The sequence below is a fragment of the Danio aesculapii genome, chromosome 13, assembly GCF_903798145.1.
Source record: "Danio aesculapii chromosome 13, fDanAes4.1, whole genome shotgun sequence".
Lineage (NCBI taxonomy): Eukaryota > Metazoa > Chordata > Actinopteri > Cypriniformes > Danionidae > Danio > Danio aesculapii.
The window spans coordinates 25,906,902-25,924,182 of record NC_079447.1 but is presented as its reverse complement, the minus strand read 5'-3'; the positions used below and the strand labels follow the sequence as shown (position 1 = coordinate 25,924,182).

At 34.9% G+C, this 17,281-nt stretch overlaps 1 protein-coding gene across 1 annotated transcript in view; it reads left to right on the top strand.

Moving 5' to 3' along the window:
* The window catches only part of slc24a3 (solute carrier family 24 member 3), a 141,348-nt gene that overhangs the window by 92,760 nt on the left and 31,307 nt on the right, over nt 1-17,281 (top strand). The window contains exon 3 of the mRNA XM_056470525.1: nt 13,869-13,945. Within this exon, the coding sequence (XP_056326500.1) occupies nt 13,869-13,945 (77 nt within the window). The remainder of the gene's footprint in view (nt 1-13,868; nt 13,946-17,281) is intronic.

The window sequence follows — 17,281 nt, the reverse complement described above, 5'->3', positions numbered from 1 at the left end:
CAGTTCATTTAAAAATAATGGCTATTATAATTTTAACCAAGATTTACATTAGACACCCAATAAAATGTCATTCTCTGACACTAGTTTATATACCAAATATTCTTGTTCATGAACAAGAATCATTTGATGAAGCATTAAATCACCCAAAATATTAAATACATGTAATTATAAAACTTAAAAAACCATTGGGTTTTGGGATAAAGATTTACCAATTTGACAGATAGAACATTTGAATATTTATAAATAAATTATTATTTATTTGGCTTTTTCCCTTACAACTACTCCGGCATATGTTTTGCGCAGTGGATGTACTTCGAGCCATAACCTACTGAGAAACATTACAGACAGTATATTACAGACAATTTAGCTTATTCAATTCACCTGTACCACATGTCTTTGGACTGTGGGGGAAACCAGAGCACCCAGAGGAAACCAACACAAAAACAGGGAGAACATGCAAACTCCACACAGAAATGACAACTGATCCAACTGGGACTCGAACCAGTGACTTTCTTGCTGTAAGGCGACAGTGCTAACCACTGAGCCACCATGCCGCCCTTTAAAAATATTTAAAATTTTAATTTGATCACTTGATTTTTCATTCATTTATTCCTTTTCGGCTTAGTGCTTTTATTAATCAGGGTTTTCCACAGCGGAATGAACCGCCAACTTATCCAGCATATATTTTCCACAGCAGATGTCCTTCCAGCCCCAACCTAACACTGGGAAACACCCATACACTCTTGCATTCACACACACTCACACACTATGGGCAATTTAGCTTATTCAATTCATTTATAGCGCACCTTTGCACTGTGGGGGAAACCGGAGCACCTGGAGGTATCCCACAAGAACACGGAGAGAACATGCGAACTCCACACAGAAATGCCAGCTGACCCAGCCGAGGCTTGAACCAGTGATCTTCTTGCTGTGAGGTGATCATGCTGCCCACTGCGCCACCGTGCTGCCCCGACTTGATCTTTTATATATTTATAAATATATAAAAGTATATTTACATTAGTAAAAGTAGCACAAGTCAGAATAAGTATGATGTTTCATTATGGTGAATTATTGAAGATTATTTCACCATTGTTTTGACATTTTTTTTATTTCACAAAAATGTGTTTGAAACGTTGGAACAATTATATTATAGGGTTTCTAAAGATTTTTGTTAATGAATGTAGTTATTAAACTTAATTCATAATTTTAATGAACTGGACATGCTTGATTGATTTCTTTTTTTACAATTTGAACCCTCAAAATAGAGTCCATCCATCTTTCATCAGGCTGTGTTTTTATTGATTCAAATTGTACAAAGTCTTAAATAATGTCGTTAGATAATTAATAATGTTGACTGTAATTTTTTTGTCATCTAAACCTTGTGTTCAATCTGCCAAAGCAACATTTAACTCAGATGCCGATGCATGGCATTTTGAGGTTTGAGCCTTTGAAGTCGACTTATTCAAACTGCTCCAAGTGCATTGAAGGAAACTTACAAGTGTACAGCTGCCTGTGTCCTCGTGTGGAGTTGAGTAGTTCTCCAAGGAGGTGCAGGGGGTCGACGCTGACAGCTCTTAATGTATGTGGACAGTCGTCATGTCCTTCCTGTTGGCCATTAGTCTCCTGGTACTCTGGAGGAGGAGGTTGTGCGGGGTCCCAATACTGTTGAGAATCATCCCTGTTCTTCTTTATCCTGCTTTTCGGGACTGTTTCGGTCTTCCCTCACTGGCTTGGAATGTAGTTCTTGCAAGCATTTGCTCTGGGAGAGGAACCAAAGCCTCATCTTTTTGATGCAGTTGTACAAACAAAAGATTTAGAGTAGTTATGCACTGATTTTGATTTTTTTATATAAATATAAATAAGCCAATTCCAATACCAATTTATGATTTTTTTTCTCTAATTACCGTTTTTATTTTTACATAAACATTTAATTAGATCATTTCAGAATATAAAGTAAAAGGTTTTGATCTGGAAATGTTGCTACATAAAACATAGGGGCCCAAACAACCAGAATTTAAACTACGTAAATCATTCTTTCATTTTCCTTTGGCTTAGTTCCTTTATTTGTCAGGGATCGCCACAGTGGAATGAACCGCCAACTTATCCGGCATATGTTTTACACAGCGGATGCCCTTCCAGATGCAACCCAGTACTGGAAAACACCCATACGTTCTCACATTCTCACACACACACACACACACTACGGCCAATTAATTTATTCAATTCACCTTTTTCCTCTTAGGCGACAGTGCTTACCACTGAGCCACCATGCCACCCTACATTAAACATTCCTGTACAAATCTTTGCTGGTATTGAAAGGGATAGTTCACGCAAAAATTTAAATTACTGTTTACTCACCCTCAAGTTGTTTTAAACCTTTGTGTTTTTTTTTTCTTTCTGTTGAACACAAAATAAGATATTTTGAAGAAAGCTGAAAGGCTGTAAACATAGATATCTATAGTAGGAAAAGCAAATACTAAGAAAGTCAGTGGTTACAGGTTTCCTGCTTACTTCAATAAAATCTTACTTTGTGTTCAACAGAAGAAGGAAACTCAAACAGGTCAAACATTTTTATTCATTTATTTTCTTTTCAGCTTAATCTGAGGTCGCCTCAGCAAAATGAACCACCAACTTATCCAGCATGTTTTACGTAGTGGATGCCCTTCCAGCTGCAACCCTTCACTGGGAAACACTCATACACTCCCATTCACACACAGACACTGGACAATTTAGCCTACCCAATTCACCTGTAGCGCATGTCTTTGGACTATGAGGGAAACCAGAGCACCCGGAGGAAACCCACACGAACATGGGGAGAACATGCAAACTCCTCACAGAAATGCCAACTGACCCAGCCGAGGCTCGAACCAGTGACCTTCTTGCTGTGAGGCGATCTTGCTATGCACTGTGCCACCGTGACGCCCATAGAATTTTCAGTTTTGGGTAAACTATCTCTTCAACATGCAAAGATGATCATTCATTCATTTTCGTTTGGCTTAGTCCCTGATTTATCAGGGGTCATCAGTGGAATGAACTGACAACTATTCCAGCACACGTTTTACGCAGAGGATGCCCTTCCATCAGCAACCCAGTACTGGGAAACTGCAAAAATGACCTAAAAAGAAAATACCATTGTGGAGAAGTGAGACTTCTCCCCTCTGTCTCTGACGGCCGCACCGACACACACACACACACACACACACACACAAAACTTACCTTCATTCCTTCCTCCTCCATCAGCGGGTATATTGATGAGTGCACGCATCATATCACCGGCATACCATCACACCTCCACAGTTCATCTCTCCCCTTCAGTCTCACACGAAGCATACACTTGAGCGCACACACACATTGTCTTCGTGTCTTTTGTTTGTTTGTCCAGAGGGGTTCGGACTTCAGCGCGAGACCGGCAAACCTGAGTGAAGGAAGGGCGCGCGCTTATGACATCAAAAGCCGCGCCTTGGGAGTTCGCGCGCTGAAAGTCCGACCGTACCATTTGTGTTTATGTGGGTACAACCAGTGTTATTGTTTGTCCTGTTTTACAGGAAAGATGTTAAAGGTTGTGAGTGTTTAATGTTATATGTATTTATGTGTCCTGTTAAAGCAGATCAGACCATTTAAGGTTTAAAGAGATGCCATTTAAGGCGAGTTTGAAAGTGTGTTTTTTTTCAATATATTCTTATTAGAGAATGGCTTGCGCCAATCAATGGGCGGAGTCTGGCGTATAAAGAGGGACGCCAGACTCCAGCTCGGGGTCAGACATAGGGGTCAGTGGGAATGAGATGGCAGACAAATTGGCAAAACAGGCAGCACAGCAAACTACAATAGACATTAAAATCAAATACAGCAAGTCAGAAATCAAAAGTATTGTTAAAACTAAAGTATTGGGAAAATGGCAACAGATATGGAATAATGGGAGTACAGGACGTCAATATTACAACATACAGAACAAAGTTGGAAAAGGTAGGGAAACAAGGAAAAGCAAACAGGAAGAAGACAAGTTCACAAGAATGAGATTTAATCACACAGCACTCAATAGTACATTACACATGATCAATAAACATGCAGATGGGATGTGTGAATGTAATAACAACCAGGAGACTGTAGAACATGTATTGATGCAATGCCCAATTTACCACACAGAAAGAAATATATTGTTCACACAGTTACAGGAAAAACAAGTGGAACCTAAAATAGAGAATATCTTAAAGTTGAGCACGGGGGATATATGTTTTAGATACGTGTATAACTTTTTGAAAGACACAGGGTTAGGTAATAGAATATAAATGTACTTATGATCAAGGAAATGGGCATTTTTAGGAAGGAATTTTTTTTTTTTTTTTTTTTTTTTTTTGTTTTTAGTTGTTTTTTGGAATGAGCTTTTCTTTTGTGCCGCTTTGTTACACTATAAGGAATGCATTATTTAGTCAACTCCTGATTCACACTCCAATCCAGATGGTGGCGGTAATGCTCCAAAAAGCTGGTTGCCAACCGCCAAACAACACACAAGAAGAAGAAGAAGAAGAAGCTTGGGGTCAGTTTACCTGGCTAGCGAGCGTGCTGTGGCAGAGCCGTGAGCAATTTTCTGAGTGAGTGAATACTGGTATACAGTGGTTACGTTTGATTGTTTTTTTCTTCTTTGGTTTGTTTTTGTGTTATAGATACATTCGTCTTTATATTTAATTTGTTGATTTGATGCTTTGTATTTTTGTATGTATAATTATGGACCCTGTATATATTTTGCACTGGACCTATCCTCCACATCGTTGTAAATAAATACCACCTTTTTTTTACACTTCCGGGTCAGGCCATTGTGTTTTGGATTTTTGCCATTGGGTTTTTTTGTTGTTTAGTTTTGGGTTTATTGTGGTATTAAGGCCTCCCACGCCTCCTAGTGGGCCCACTCTGGGTTCACTACATCACAATCTAAACTTTTCTGACGGCTTCCCGTGCAGACCATTTAATAAAACTTGTTACACCAATTCAATATTAGGATATAAAATAAAAAATTAAGTAGGGGAAAGCCCATGTATTTATGGGGACCAAAAATGTCTGCTACGCTCGCCACCATATTTGTGTCCGATACGGTCATACTCACAATCACAATGCATTTAAATTAGACTAAATGAAATCGATATTTTGCTAAAAGTAAACAAATACTCGTTTTGATGATACCTCAATGTGTTTTGTTCCTTCAAATCTGCAACATGTCTGTCACTGCTGTTTCCGTGGCCACAAACTTTAAGAGATACTGTACACCTATACTCACCTAAAACAACAGTAGTTAAAGAAAATTCAACCATAAAGTCTAGTAATAACTCCAACACTGGTGAAATTTATATCCAAGTTGTTCACAATCCACTCCAAACAGTGAAGCTCTCAGGACATTTACAGTGAAGACGATCACTACTACACTTCGGGACGTTATTTTATTTTTTTTACCTTTTTTATAATATATAAAAGTTTCATCAATTGTCTAAACATTCATTTTCTTTCGGTTTAGTCCCTTATTTATTAGAGGTTGCCGAAGCAGAATTCCAGCATATGTTTTATGCAGTGGAAACACTCATACACTATGGGCAATTTTGTTTACCCAAGTCACCTACAGTATAGTGCATGTCTTTGGACTCTGGGGGAAATCGGAGCACTCGGCAGAAACCCACACGAACAGAGAGAACATGCAAGCTCCGCACAGAAAGGCCAACTGGCCCAGCTGGGACTCGAAACAGTGACCTGCTTGCTGTGAGTGCTAACTATTTAGCCATTGTGTCATCTTGCCTAAACATGAGTTATGATGGAATTGTGGAAAAATTGAATGAACGAAAGTCTGTATTTGTTTAATTTGTTAAAGTATGGCAGAGTATCTTGTTGGTGCTTGGTCATTCCCATGTGCCGCCAGATCTTCAGTACAGTACAGTGTGTCTGTTGGCACATCTGTGCTCCGTCTCTGGGCACTGTTAACTCTCTGTTTAAAGACTTTGTAGTATAAAATGATTGCAACATGGTTTGTATGGAAGTCCATAACAAAAAAAAAAAATTGCCTTGATTCCGATTTCTGTTTAGTGGATTGGTGCATCTCTAGTTTTCAGTTCACTTTTGTTTGTTTTCCTCCTTTATAATTACAGAAGGGACCTTTCCGTAGATTCTTTCAGCATTGCCAAGTTCATCTTTCTGTTGCTGGTTGTTGTGTGTGTTCTTCAATTGATCCGCTCGCTGTTGCTGGCTATTGTTTAGCGCAGCTTTATTCGTTGGTGCTGTAATTGAAATTAGATTAATCAGAATCTCTTGTGCCTCTGTGAAGGAACCCAAACCGAGGGGCCGTGACTCTCTAATGAAGACCACACCAACAATGAAACCCATGTGAACCAAAAGCACCAGAGCAGATCTGTTGTTTCTGGGATATAAATAGTCGGTTGACTCTCGGGCCAGCATTTATTCATTTGTTTGTCATCAAGGATCCTTTTGTCTCATGTTAAGTTCTGCTTTTGTGGGTGAAACTTTCAAGCACGTCATGATTTTTCCAAATGCGATGTGATCCTGGAATAACATGTTGATCCTGAAACATCATTTTTGTTAAAAAATGTAATCCATACCTATTCCCTATCCCTAAAACCAAATATAACTGTAAATTATTCCCAAAATTAAAGGGGAATAAAGGTTGGATAATAATCATGTAGATAACATGTCCTACTTAGTAAAATCAGATTGGTGAATTTTCTAGGCCTGCCTAAAAATGATCATCATATTAGTTGATATTGATAATTAGCACTGTAAATGTAGGAAGATTTTTGCTCCTGAGTGAAAGTTGCGGAAACCAGGAATCATTCCAGGATTTTCTTAATGGGTGGCAGAGGATGGACCAAGAATCCAGTATACTGTATAAGGTGAAGCTTGTCATACAGATCATCTAGACCAGTGGTTCTTATAGTGGGGGTGAGGACCCCCTGGAGCATTGTGGGACAATGAGGAGTGTCGCTTGGTGATTTTCATAAATCTGATAAAATGTATTAAACTATTGAAATTACCATATTTTATTTTATCCACAACCTACAGAAGATTAAATAAATGTATTTCATAGTTACATTAAAAAAAACAAAAAGGCCACGGCTAAACATGGAGGGTGATCTCCAAGTGACAATCTCCAAAATTAAACCAAGAATAGACTTATGCTGTAAACATTGTTTCCACCACTCTCCTTAGGTGAGGTTAATATTAAATTAAACACATTAATAATGACTATAAAAAAAACTGATGGTTGATACACTGATATAGTTTTTTGTGTTGTCAATATGCTCGTGTTTATATCAGTATCAGAATCAGAAAGAGCTTTATTGCCAGGTATGTTCACCCATACGAGAAATTTGTTTTTGTTACTGAGCTTCCACAGTGCAACAGAATTACAGAGACAGAACAAAAAACAGATAATAAATATATTTTAAAATATATTTTAAAAATAGAAGTAAGATATATACTGTAGGCCTATATAGGCCTATTGGTGTGTGTGCACCATTGTGTGCAACAATTATTTTGGAGGTTATTAGTTTTTTGGGGAGTCGAGGGCTAAACATTTTTGGGAACACCTTATCCAGACCACCGAACCACTGACTACCCTTTCCTAAACCCAACAAATAGTCTTTTCAACAAGAAAAGTTCATCTTGACCACATAGTTTTACCTTGATCTCTCATTATGTTTATCTCATTTGTGGAACCGTGATTCACTGGACTCGATCTTAAGTCCTCTGCATTACAAGTATAGCACCATACAAAATACATACAAGCTACCGAGCAAACTGACCACACCAGAAAAGTGGTCCATATGGAGATAGACAGATAAGACAAACATATTGGATTTCAAATGATCACACCATTAAGTTGTTTTGTGGTATTTGATGCAAAAAAACAGCATAATAAATTTCTTTAATTCGTAATATGTAAAAAAATTATTAGTGTAAAAAGGAGCAAATGTTTTTTGCGTTCATTTTTTTTCTAGAATCTGCAGTCAAACTTACAGTATGTTTAATGTATGACACATTTTTAGTGGTTTCAGAAAAATGTAGGCCAGCACACATATTTCCAATGAGTCTGTGTTGGTTTCATCTGCCTTTATTAAACTAAATCTCTTCACTAAGTTCAATCACTTTGCTTTGGAACTGCTTACATAAACAATTCGAGACTCATTTGAATCTCAACAAATCTAAACTTGTGATACACAGCTGTTTGGTGCAAATAGATCAACGGTCCATGTCGTACAAGTGAGAAACACCAAACATTGTGTTATTTTATGCAGGGAAATTTGATCATTATCATGTTATCGCTGAGGTCTACTAAATGCACAGATGCAATGAAAGATTACTGTCATTAAATGCACTGTTCATACAGAGTCTGTTGTATGCTAGTGGAAGGTAGTGCGTTGTTTAGTGAATTCTTTTGGGTTGTTTGAGTTCACCTCTGTGCTGTTTTGGGCACTTGGGGCAGTGTGAAGCCTGCTGACGCATTCAACCTCCCCGGTGATCTGAGAGAGAATGTCACTGCACAATGCAGCCATGGACACGCACAAACACCCTTGCAGATATTCCTGTAATGACTGTCGTCTTATACAAATAATGTTAGGTTGATCTTTATAGCAATCTATTTGAACTAGCTCATCAACTTTGCTCAGTGAAATTATTAGTATTAGTGTAAGAATTTATTCATTTTTGTTGTTGTTGCTGTTGTTGCAGCCAATTATGAAAGTGCTTATGATCCAAGAAAGTATCATTTTGATTATTTATTTATTTATTTATTTATTTATTTATTTATTTATTTATTTATTCTCATGTGTATTTATTCTCATGATTATCAGTGTTTTGGGGTTCTGTTATGTGATCATCATGTCTTAAAATATGAACCCTTTTCCTATATCTAGGTTTCTCTGCAGTGGAAGTCGTCATAGTTGGGTAAACTTAGACCTCAGTGAATAGGAGATTACAATAAATAATCTTTTTACAATCCTATTAACTCAAATATTAAAAGAATATCTCAGTGGCAGAGTAAAGAAAAAAAATGTGTGAGACAGCCAGAAGAGAGAAAAATGTCAAATTTACTGTCCCGCCCATACGCTGCGTTAGAAGTACCTTGCATAAGCAGTAATTCAGTTTTTTTTGTAATTTGTTGTGAAGTTCATATAATACATACATACATACATACATACACACATATAAATGTACATACTTTAAAAAAATCTAAATCCTAAAAATCTTTCAAGGATTTAATTTGCTGATGAACATTAAACAACATCTAACAGTTTTGTTATGGATCCAGGATCCATTAAATATGTATTATTAAAAATAATATATATTCAGTATTATATTTAAGGTATGATGTTCTTAAAACACCTAAAATAAATGTTATATTTACCATGTACCATGTCTTGTCCCTCAGATGAACAATTTTACCACTAGGAAAAGGATACGTTATTATAATTAGTACTAGTTGTTTTATGTCATTTAAATGGAACAACTACATCTTGAAACTTCACAGAAAAAAGCTGAAACCTCATGAGGACCTATCCTCAGACTCTTGGGAATATAAAATGTTAAGTTTGTAAATCCTCATCTTTATTTCTAACCTATATATTTATGTCACCGGCTTTGTAAAAATATGTAAATTTAACATATAGAGTATATACAGTTGAAGTCAGAGTTATTAGCCCCCCTTTGGTTTCTTTTTCTTTTTTAAATATTTCCCAAATTATGTTTAACAGAGCAAGGACATTTTCACAGTATGTCTGATAATATTTTTTCAGCTAGAATAAAAGCTTGATTTAATTTTTTAAAAACCATTTTAAGATCAAAATTTTTAGCTCCTTTAAGCTATATATTTTTCGATAGTCTACAGAATAAACCATCGTTATACAATAACTCGCCTAATTACCCGAACCTGCCTAGTTAACCTAATTAACCTAGTTAAGCCTTTAAATGTCACTTTAAGCTGTATAGAAGTGTCGTGAAAAATATCTAGTCAAATATTATTTACTGTCATCATGGCAAAGATAAAATAAATCAGTTATTAGAAATGAGTTATTAAAACTATTATGTTCAGAAATGTGTTGAAAAAAATCTCAGAAATTGGGGAAAAAAAATAAATCAGGGGGGCTAATAATTCTGACTTCAACTATATATATATATATATATATATATATATATATATATATATATATATATATATATATATATATATATATATATATATATATATATATATATATATATATATATATCTATATATATATATCTATATATATATATCTATATATATATATATCTATATATATATATCTATATATATATATCTATATATATCTATATCTATATATATATCTATATATCTATATCTATATCTATATATATATCTATATATATATCTATATATATATATATATATATCTATATCTATATATATCTATATATATATCTATATATATATATATATATATATATATATATATATATCTATATATATATATATATATATATATATATATATATATATATCTATATATATATCTATATATATATATATATCTATATATCAGTTACCAAAGGTGTCAGTAAAGAACATAATTGATGAAATGAGACATGATCTCTTGTGAAAATAAAGAAAATATGGTAAACATTCATATTTTATTTGTTCGTTATTTCCTATATTTCTTGTATTTTTATCATTCAAAACTAATAAATATTACAGCATGTTTATGTGATTGTTAGCAAACAAAATAATGTGAAAATTGATTAAAGACAAGTCCTCAGTGCCAATAGATTAATAAATCCTTAAATTGAAATGGCCAAAATGATCACAAATGTTTAACAGACACAATAGTGACAAAAAAAGGAACCAGAAGATCAGAAAAGCAATTTATTTTGCTCTTTACTCTTTTAATCAATCATGAGAATTGACAGACATTCAAATCTCCACATATGCTGAGCTATTTTTCTGACATAAATACAGCTTGAAGTTTGCACGGAGAGATCAGACTTTTGGAACAAAGCAGGTCTCAGGGATCTCGACTCTTTTCAATCAGCGCTGTAGTATCTTAGGGGTTGACGTCACTGTGCAGGAACGAGCACAATTGCAACACTTCAGAATGCTTGCGGCTGACTTTGTCACTCCCACCATCTTCAAGCATGTAAAACTGGATCCAGGCAAATAAGTGGCCACTCTCACTGACCCGATTCTGTCGGCAGGCTGCAGGCTTATCAATGGAGCCGGCCGGGAGACACGCTGTGGCAGTGAATAGCTTGTTAACTGAGCAGCGATGGACTGGGATCAGCGGTAATGCCGTCGGAACAGCTCCTGAAAAATCACACCAATGCTACACTCATGTAGTCGTCAGTTCTTTCTGAAGCTCGGCTCAGTGACGTCTGATGAAGTCAGTTTGTTTTTCTGAGTGATCAGAATAAAAATGTTTCACTGTATGGGTTCGGCTGATGAATAATGAATGGGAAATGTGTTTCTTTGACTACTATAAGAAGCAAAACCTACATCTTTTCAAATGAATAAAGGAGAATAAAGGCAGAATTTTATACAGTGAATGTGAATGGTGAGCATTGCTGTCAGGCAAGAGTTTGCTGCTAATTTATTAACCTTTTTGAATGTAGATCTTTAAAGAAGCTAATAGCTAGTGAGTCCAAAAAATAAGAACAATAGTAATATATATATATACAGATAAAGTCAAAATTAGCCCCCCTTTGAATTTTATTTCTTTTTTCATTCATTTTCTTTTCGGCTGAGTCCCTTTATTAATCCGGGGTCGCCACAGCAGAATGAACCGCCAATTTATCCAGCACATGTTTTATGCAGCGGATCTCCTTCCAGCCGCAACCCATCTCTGGGAAACATCCATACACACTCATACACTATGGACAATTTCTTCCCAATTCACCTGTACCACATGTCTTTGGACTGTGTGGGAAACCGGAGCACCTCATTTTCTCATTTACTGTCATCATGGCAAAGATAAAATAAATAAGTTATTAGAGATGAGTTCTTAAAACTATTATGTTTAGAAATGTGTTGAAAAAAATCTTCTCACTGTTAAACAGAAATTGGGGGAAAAAATTAACAGGGGCTAATAGTTCAGAGGGGCTAATAATTCTGAGTTCAACTGTGGGTGTGTGTGTGTGTGTATATATATATATATAACTAAACTAATCCTTTTGTCTCCTTATGATATATTATAGTTTTATGAAGCAAAATAATCTATTATGTTCTTAGCATTGAATATTACTACACAACAATTGAGTTTTGGTAAATTTACAGTATGAAATATACAAAATATTTTAACACAACATGATGTTTATCTAATATTCTAATGATTTTTGGCATGAAAGTAAAATCTATAATTTTGGCATATACAGTGTATTTTTAGCTATTGCCTAAAATATACCCATGCAAAATAAAGCCTGGTTTTGTTGTCCACAATTACATATATGAGTACTGTTACTATAATTAGTAATAATGCTCTCTGGCAGCACAAGTGCATAAAATCATATTTGTCACACAGATAATAGACATAGACCTAATTGTTGTCATAAAAGATTTAGATTATGTGGTGTTTCATTTAAGATCACATTATTTTTAATGGTTAATAGGTCAGCTTTAGTTTCCATAACGCTCAAAAAAAGATTTTTGCTACTTATTCAAACTACTTATTTAAAATAAGTTGAAACAACACAATTTCTTAAGTATTTTTGGGACAACTTAATTGTCTTATGTTCAATCCACTTAAATATGTAAAAACGATTAAGCTAACTTAAGAGAATTGTGTTTAGACAATATGTACGAATTCTGTGAAACCCAGCAATGTTTACAGTGGACTCAAAAAAAAAAAAAAGATTTTTGCTACATGTTCAAACCACTTATTTAAAATGAGCCGAATCAATACAATTCTTGAGTTATTTGGGAGACAACTGAATTGTTTTATGTTCAGTCCACTTAAATTTGTTAAAAAAAATAGGTTAACTTAATTGGTTTGCGTTGGGACAACATAAAGGACTTGTGTGGGAGCCAGCATTTTTTAAAAGTGTACTTTTATTGAATAGAACAAGAGATGATCTAACAGAAATATCTCCTTTTGTGTTCGCCCCCTGGTGGTTGGCAGCAGAACATGCACAGCAATGAGAGTTGAGCCAAACTAAAATATTACAGATTACACCTCAAACATGTTTTTCCCAAACGTGGTGTCCATCATTTCTCATCATTCTCAATGTTTTAACGGTGTAAGGAACTGGAGATTAATTTATTAATTTTCCTTCGGCTTAGTCCCTGTATTAATTAGGGGTCACCACAGTGAAATGAACCGCCAACTTATCCAGCATATGTTTTACGCAGCAGATGCCCTTCCAGCTGCAACCCAGTACCGGAAAACATCCATAAACTCTCACATTCACACACATACACTACAGACACTTTAGTTTATTAAATACACCTATACCGCATGTCTTTGGAGTGTGGGAAAAACCGTAGCACCCGGAGGAAACCCACGCAAGCACGGGGAGAACATGCAAACGCCACACAGAAATGAGCCCACTGAGCCACCGTGTCGCGGGAACTGGAGATGTGTTGTCCATTTTATTTTGCAGTCTACAACTGAAACTGATTCCATGTATTGTGTATGACACACAATTAAAAACTGTAATAAAATGTGCACATGCTGTATGTAATAAGTCTATGATTAAGATCATTTACTATTTTACCTCTCGAGTGACCCGTATGTTTGTCTGCATAGTGTATAATTAGAAGGACAACTCTCTGAGACATGCTGCTCTGTGTTTTATACATGGACTCTTCATGTGCTAAATGTGTATGTGTGTGTGTGTGTTTTCTGCAGGTATTCATGAGTTCCCTGATGATATGTTCACCCAACAGGAGCGATTGGAGGGGGCTGTAGCTTTGCACGTACTGTGTGTAAGTACCTCTACCATCTACTTTTCTTTTTTCAGTGTTTGAAACAGTAGATTGAATGGTTTATTCTAGCTGAAACACTTGAAGTGAGAAGACTGTGTGTTTCTTTCAGGCATTGGTGATGGCAATGTCTGACCTTACCTATACAGTATGCTGCAAAGGATTTTCTAAATGACCTGCTCATTGTGCACGTGAATGAGTTGATCATGTTAATTTTCAGCTTAATTGACTTCACTTGAAGGGAGGTATTAACGCAGAGAAGGGTTTGTTCAATCTAAATTGTGTAGTGGGAGATTGGTGTCTTATCAGAATGCTTAGCAACATTTGTTTTAATACAGTTATGTAAAAAAATCACTTGGAAATGTTCAGTTTCTCTGGATTTAGTGGATTTATGGGTTTGAGTTAAAGATTAATGCTTGATTTATTCTATAAAGGACTGAAAAATCCAACAAAAATACAAATGGTGTTATTTAGGGCTTATTTGTTGCATAAAATAACAGAAAAGTCTGATGTTCTCATACGTTTATATTCATAATAAATCTTAAAATTCAGAATAAATCCATATTATGATTTAGAGTTGTTGTTATGTTGTTGTTTGTTGTTTGGTAACAATAACCAATAACAATTGGTCTCATTTGTTGAGTTATTCCGCCAAATTGTGATTTCATAACTCTTCCAAAGTTAAAACATTGGTAATATTGGTAATATTAATCTAAAAATGAATATATAAACATTTGAAAACATGACCCATTTTTATTACTTTATGGAGTATTTTACATTAATATATATTTTTAATCTTAAATATGAAAAAATGCCATCAGTAAATTACACTACAGCTTAAAAACGTAAATTGACATAAATAACTATCAATCAAAATTCATTCATTCATTAATTTTCTTTTTGGCTTAGTCCCTTTATTAATCTGGGGTCGCCACAGTGGAATAAACCGCCAATTTATCCACCATATGTTTTACGCAGCGGATGCTCTTCCAGCCACAACCTAACACTGGGAAACGCCCATACACTCTTATCCACACACATACACTATGGCCAATTTAGCTTATTAAATTCATGTCTTTGGACTGTCGGGGAAACCGGAGCACCCGGAGGAAACCCACATGGGGAAAACATGCAAACTCCTCACAGAAATGCCCACTGACTCAGCTGGGGCTTGAACCAGTGACCTTCTTGCTGTGAGGCAATCGTCCTACCCACTGTGCCACCGTGACGCCCCTCAATCAAAATTCCATGAGAATTTTAAAGTACTTCTTTCCCCATACTTGTATACATATCTTCTTTGGCCAAAAATTATATTGATATTGTTGTTTAAATTGTTTGCTTTTCCATAAATAGTATTAAGATTCTAATTCTAATGCACTCTATATTGTATGTAGAATGTGATCAAGCCTATGCACATTTGAACATTTTTCTTTCAGTTATCACATAAAACTTGAAAAACTGTAATTGTGCATATAGCAATTGTGTATAATAGTCTTTGGCAGTCTATGCCTGATTACACAATCATTTGTTTACAATAGCACACAATAGATTTCCCTCTGCCAACAGCATTTCCTATAGTTTCTGTTCTTTCATGGATTCCTTTGGGTGTACGTCTCACAACAAGACATACATGAGAAGTGACATGGAAACGGCACAAGCTCACATCTTTTGCTATTAACTACATAATGAGAATGAAGCCTTTAGTGGGATAGAAAATGTACTTGTTTTGCTCACCTATGTTTTGAAGGGAATTAGCAATTTCTCCTCAACTTTTTTCTTTGTTAACCCGGTTGTGATATTGCACAGATGACGTGTCAAACAGACACGAGGGCTCCTGCCAAATTTACACTAGTTTTTCCTCCATTTCTTGGGTCCAAATAGACTGAAAAGAGCCATTTTAACTTCTCCCTCATCCTCCCGCTGGCCTACAGATACCCATACTAGTGGATGCTGCTTTCTCATTGGCTGTAGGTAATCGCCGATGTTTTTTTAAATCAGAACACATTTCACACTGCATGCTTTTGAATTGCCAACAGGTCCAGATATTTAGCATGCCAAATATCTCACAGGTGTCTGAGAGTCATCTGCGATTCTCTCAGATGGCATCTTTGATAGTTCACACTGTGTGACAAACACCAATTTGCCTGTGATTTTAAGCATTTGTCTGCGATTTTTCAAAACCTTTCGGCAAGTCAAAATCGGGGTAAAAATCACGCAGTCTGAACTCGGCATAAGAGATTAATCAAAGCTGTTTCTGTGGTAACTGACATTATGCTGCGAATGATGTGGAGAGAGCTTAATTTATATTGAACCTGGAACCTGAATTATGACACTAAAGGAATTAATGTTTTATTGAACTGCCCCATTAGGCTTTTTGAATTTAGACTGTCATGTAGTGTAATGTAGCTCTCTGTGAATGCACAAGATCAAAGTGTATGATAAATGGAGTCATTGTCACCCAAAACAAAGAACTGATTCTGAACTGCTTGAAATGTGTCATCGGTAAATCAAGTTTTGTTTTAAGTCATTCAAGTGGACAAGCCATCCGTAGGTTTTTAACGGTGTCTGTTTTGAGCCTCAAATGCAGTAGCTGTAACTGAGTCCTGGCAGTGTTTGGTTTGTGTTGTACTGTTTGTTTTTTGTTCTGTGAAAAGTCACTTTGTTTGCTTGCATATTTTTTGTTTTACATTTTAGTTTAAAATCATTCCACATTCCGACTGGAGTTTTAACTGCTTTTCAGAAAAATGATTGATTTAATTGTTTTGTTTTATTTTATTTTATTTTATTTTATTTTATTTTATTTTATTTTATTTTATTTTATTTTATTTTATTTTATTTTATTTTATTTTATTTATTTAAAAATAAAAATGTTTTGTTTTATTTATTTATTTTGTTTTGTTCTATTTTATTTATTTATTTATTTATTTATTTGTTTTTATTATTTATTTGTATTATATAAAATTTTTTATTTTATTATTGTTATTATTATTATTTGTTTGTATTTCATTTTATTTATTTTTTTATGTTATTTTAATTACATTTAATTTATTCTTTATTTTATTTTATTTTTTACAGTGTTTTCTTTTCTGATGTTAAGTGCTTTGAGAAATACCTTTATAGGCACTATAGAAAATACAGTTTATTATTATTATTATTATTATTATTATTATTGTTGTTGTTATTGTTATTATTATTATGCTTGGTATCCATCGTTGCAATCTATCAGAGTGAAAAGCGTTCATCATGCATGAGGATCTCCTGCCCCCATAGGCCATGTCTAAGCACACTTTTAAGTGAAGCATGCCATATTTATCTTTATTTATTTTGTTTTGTTTTGTT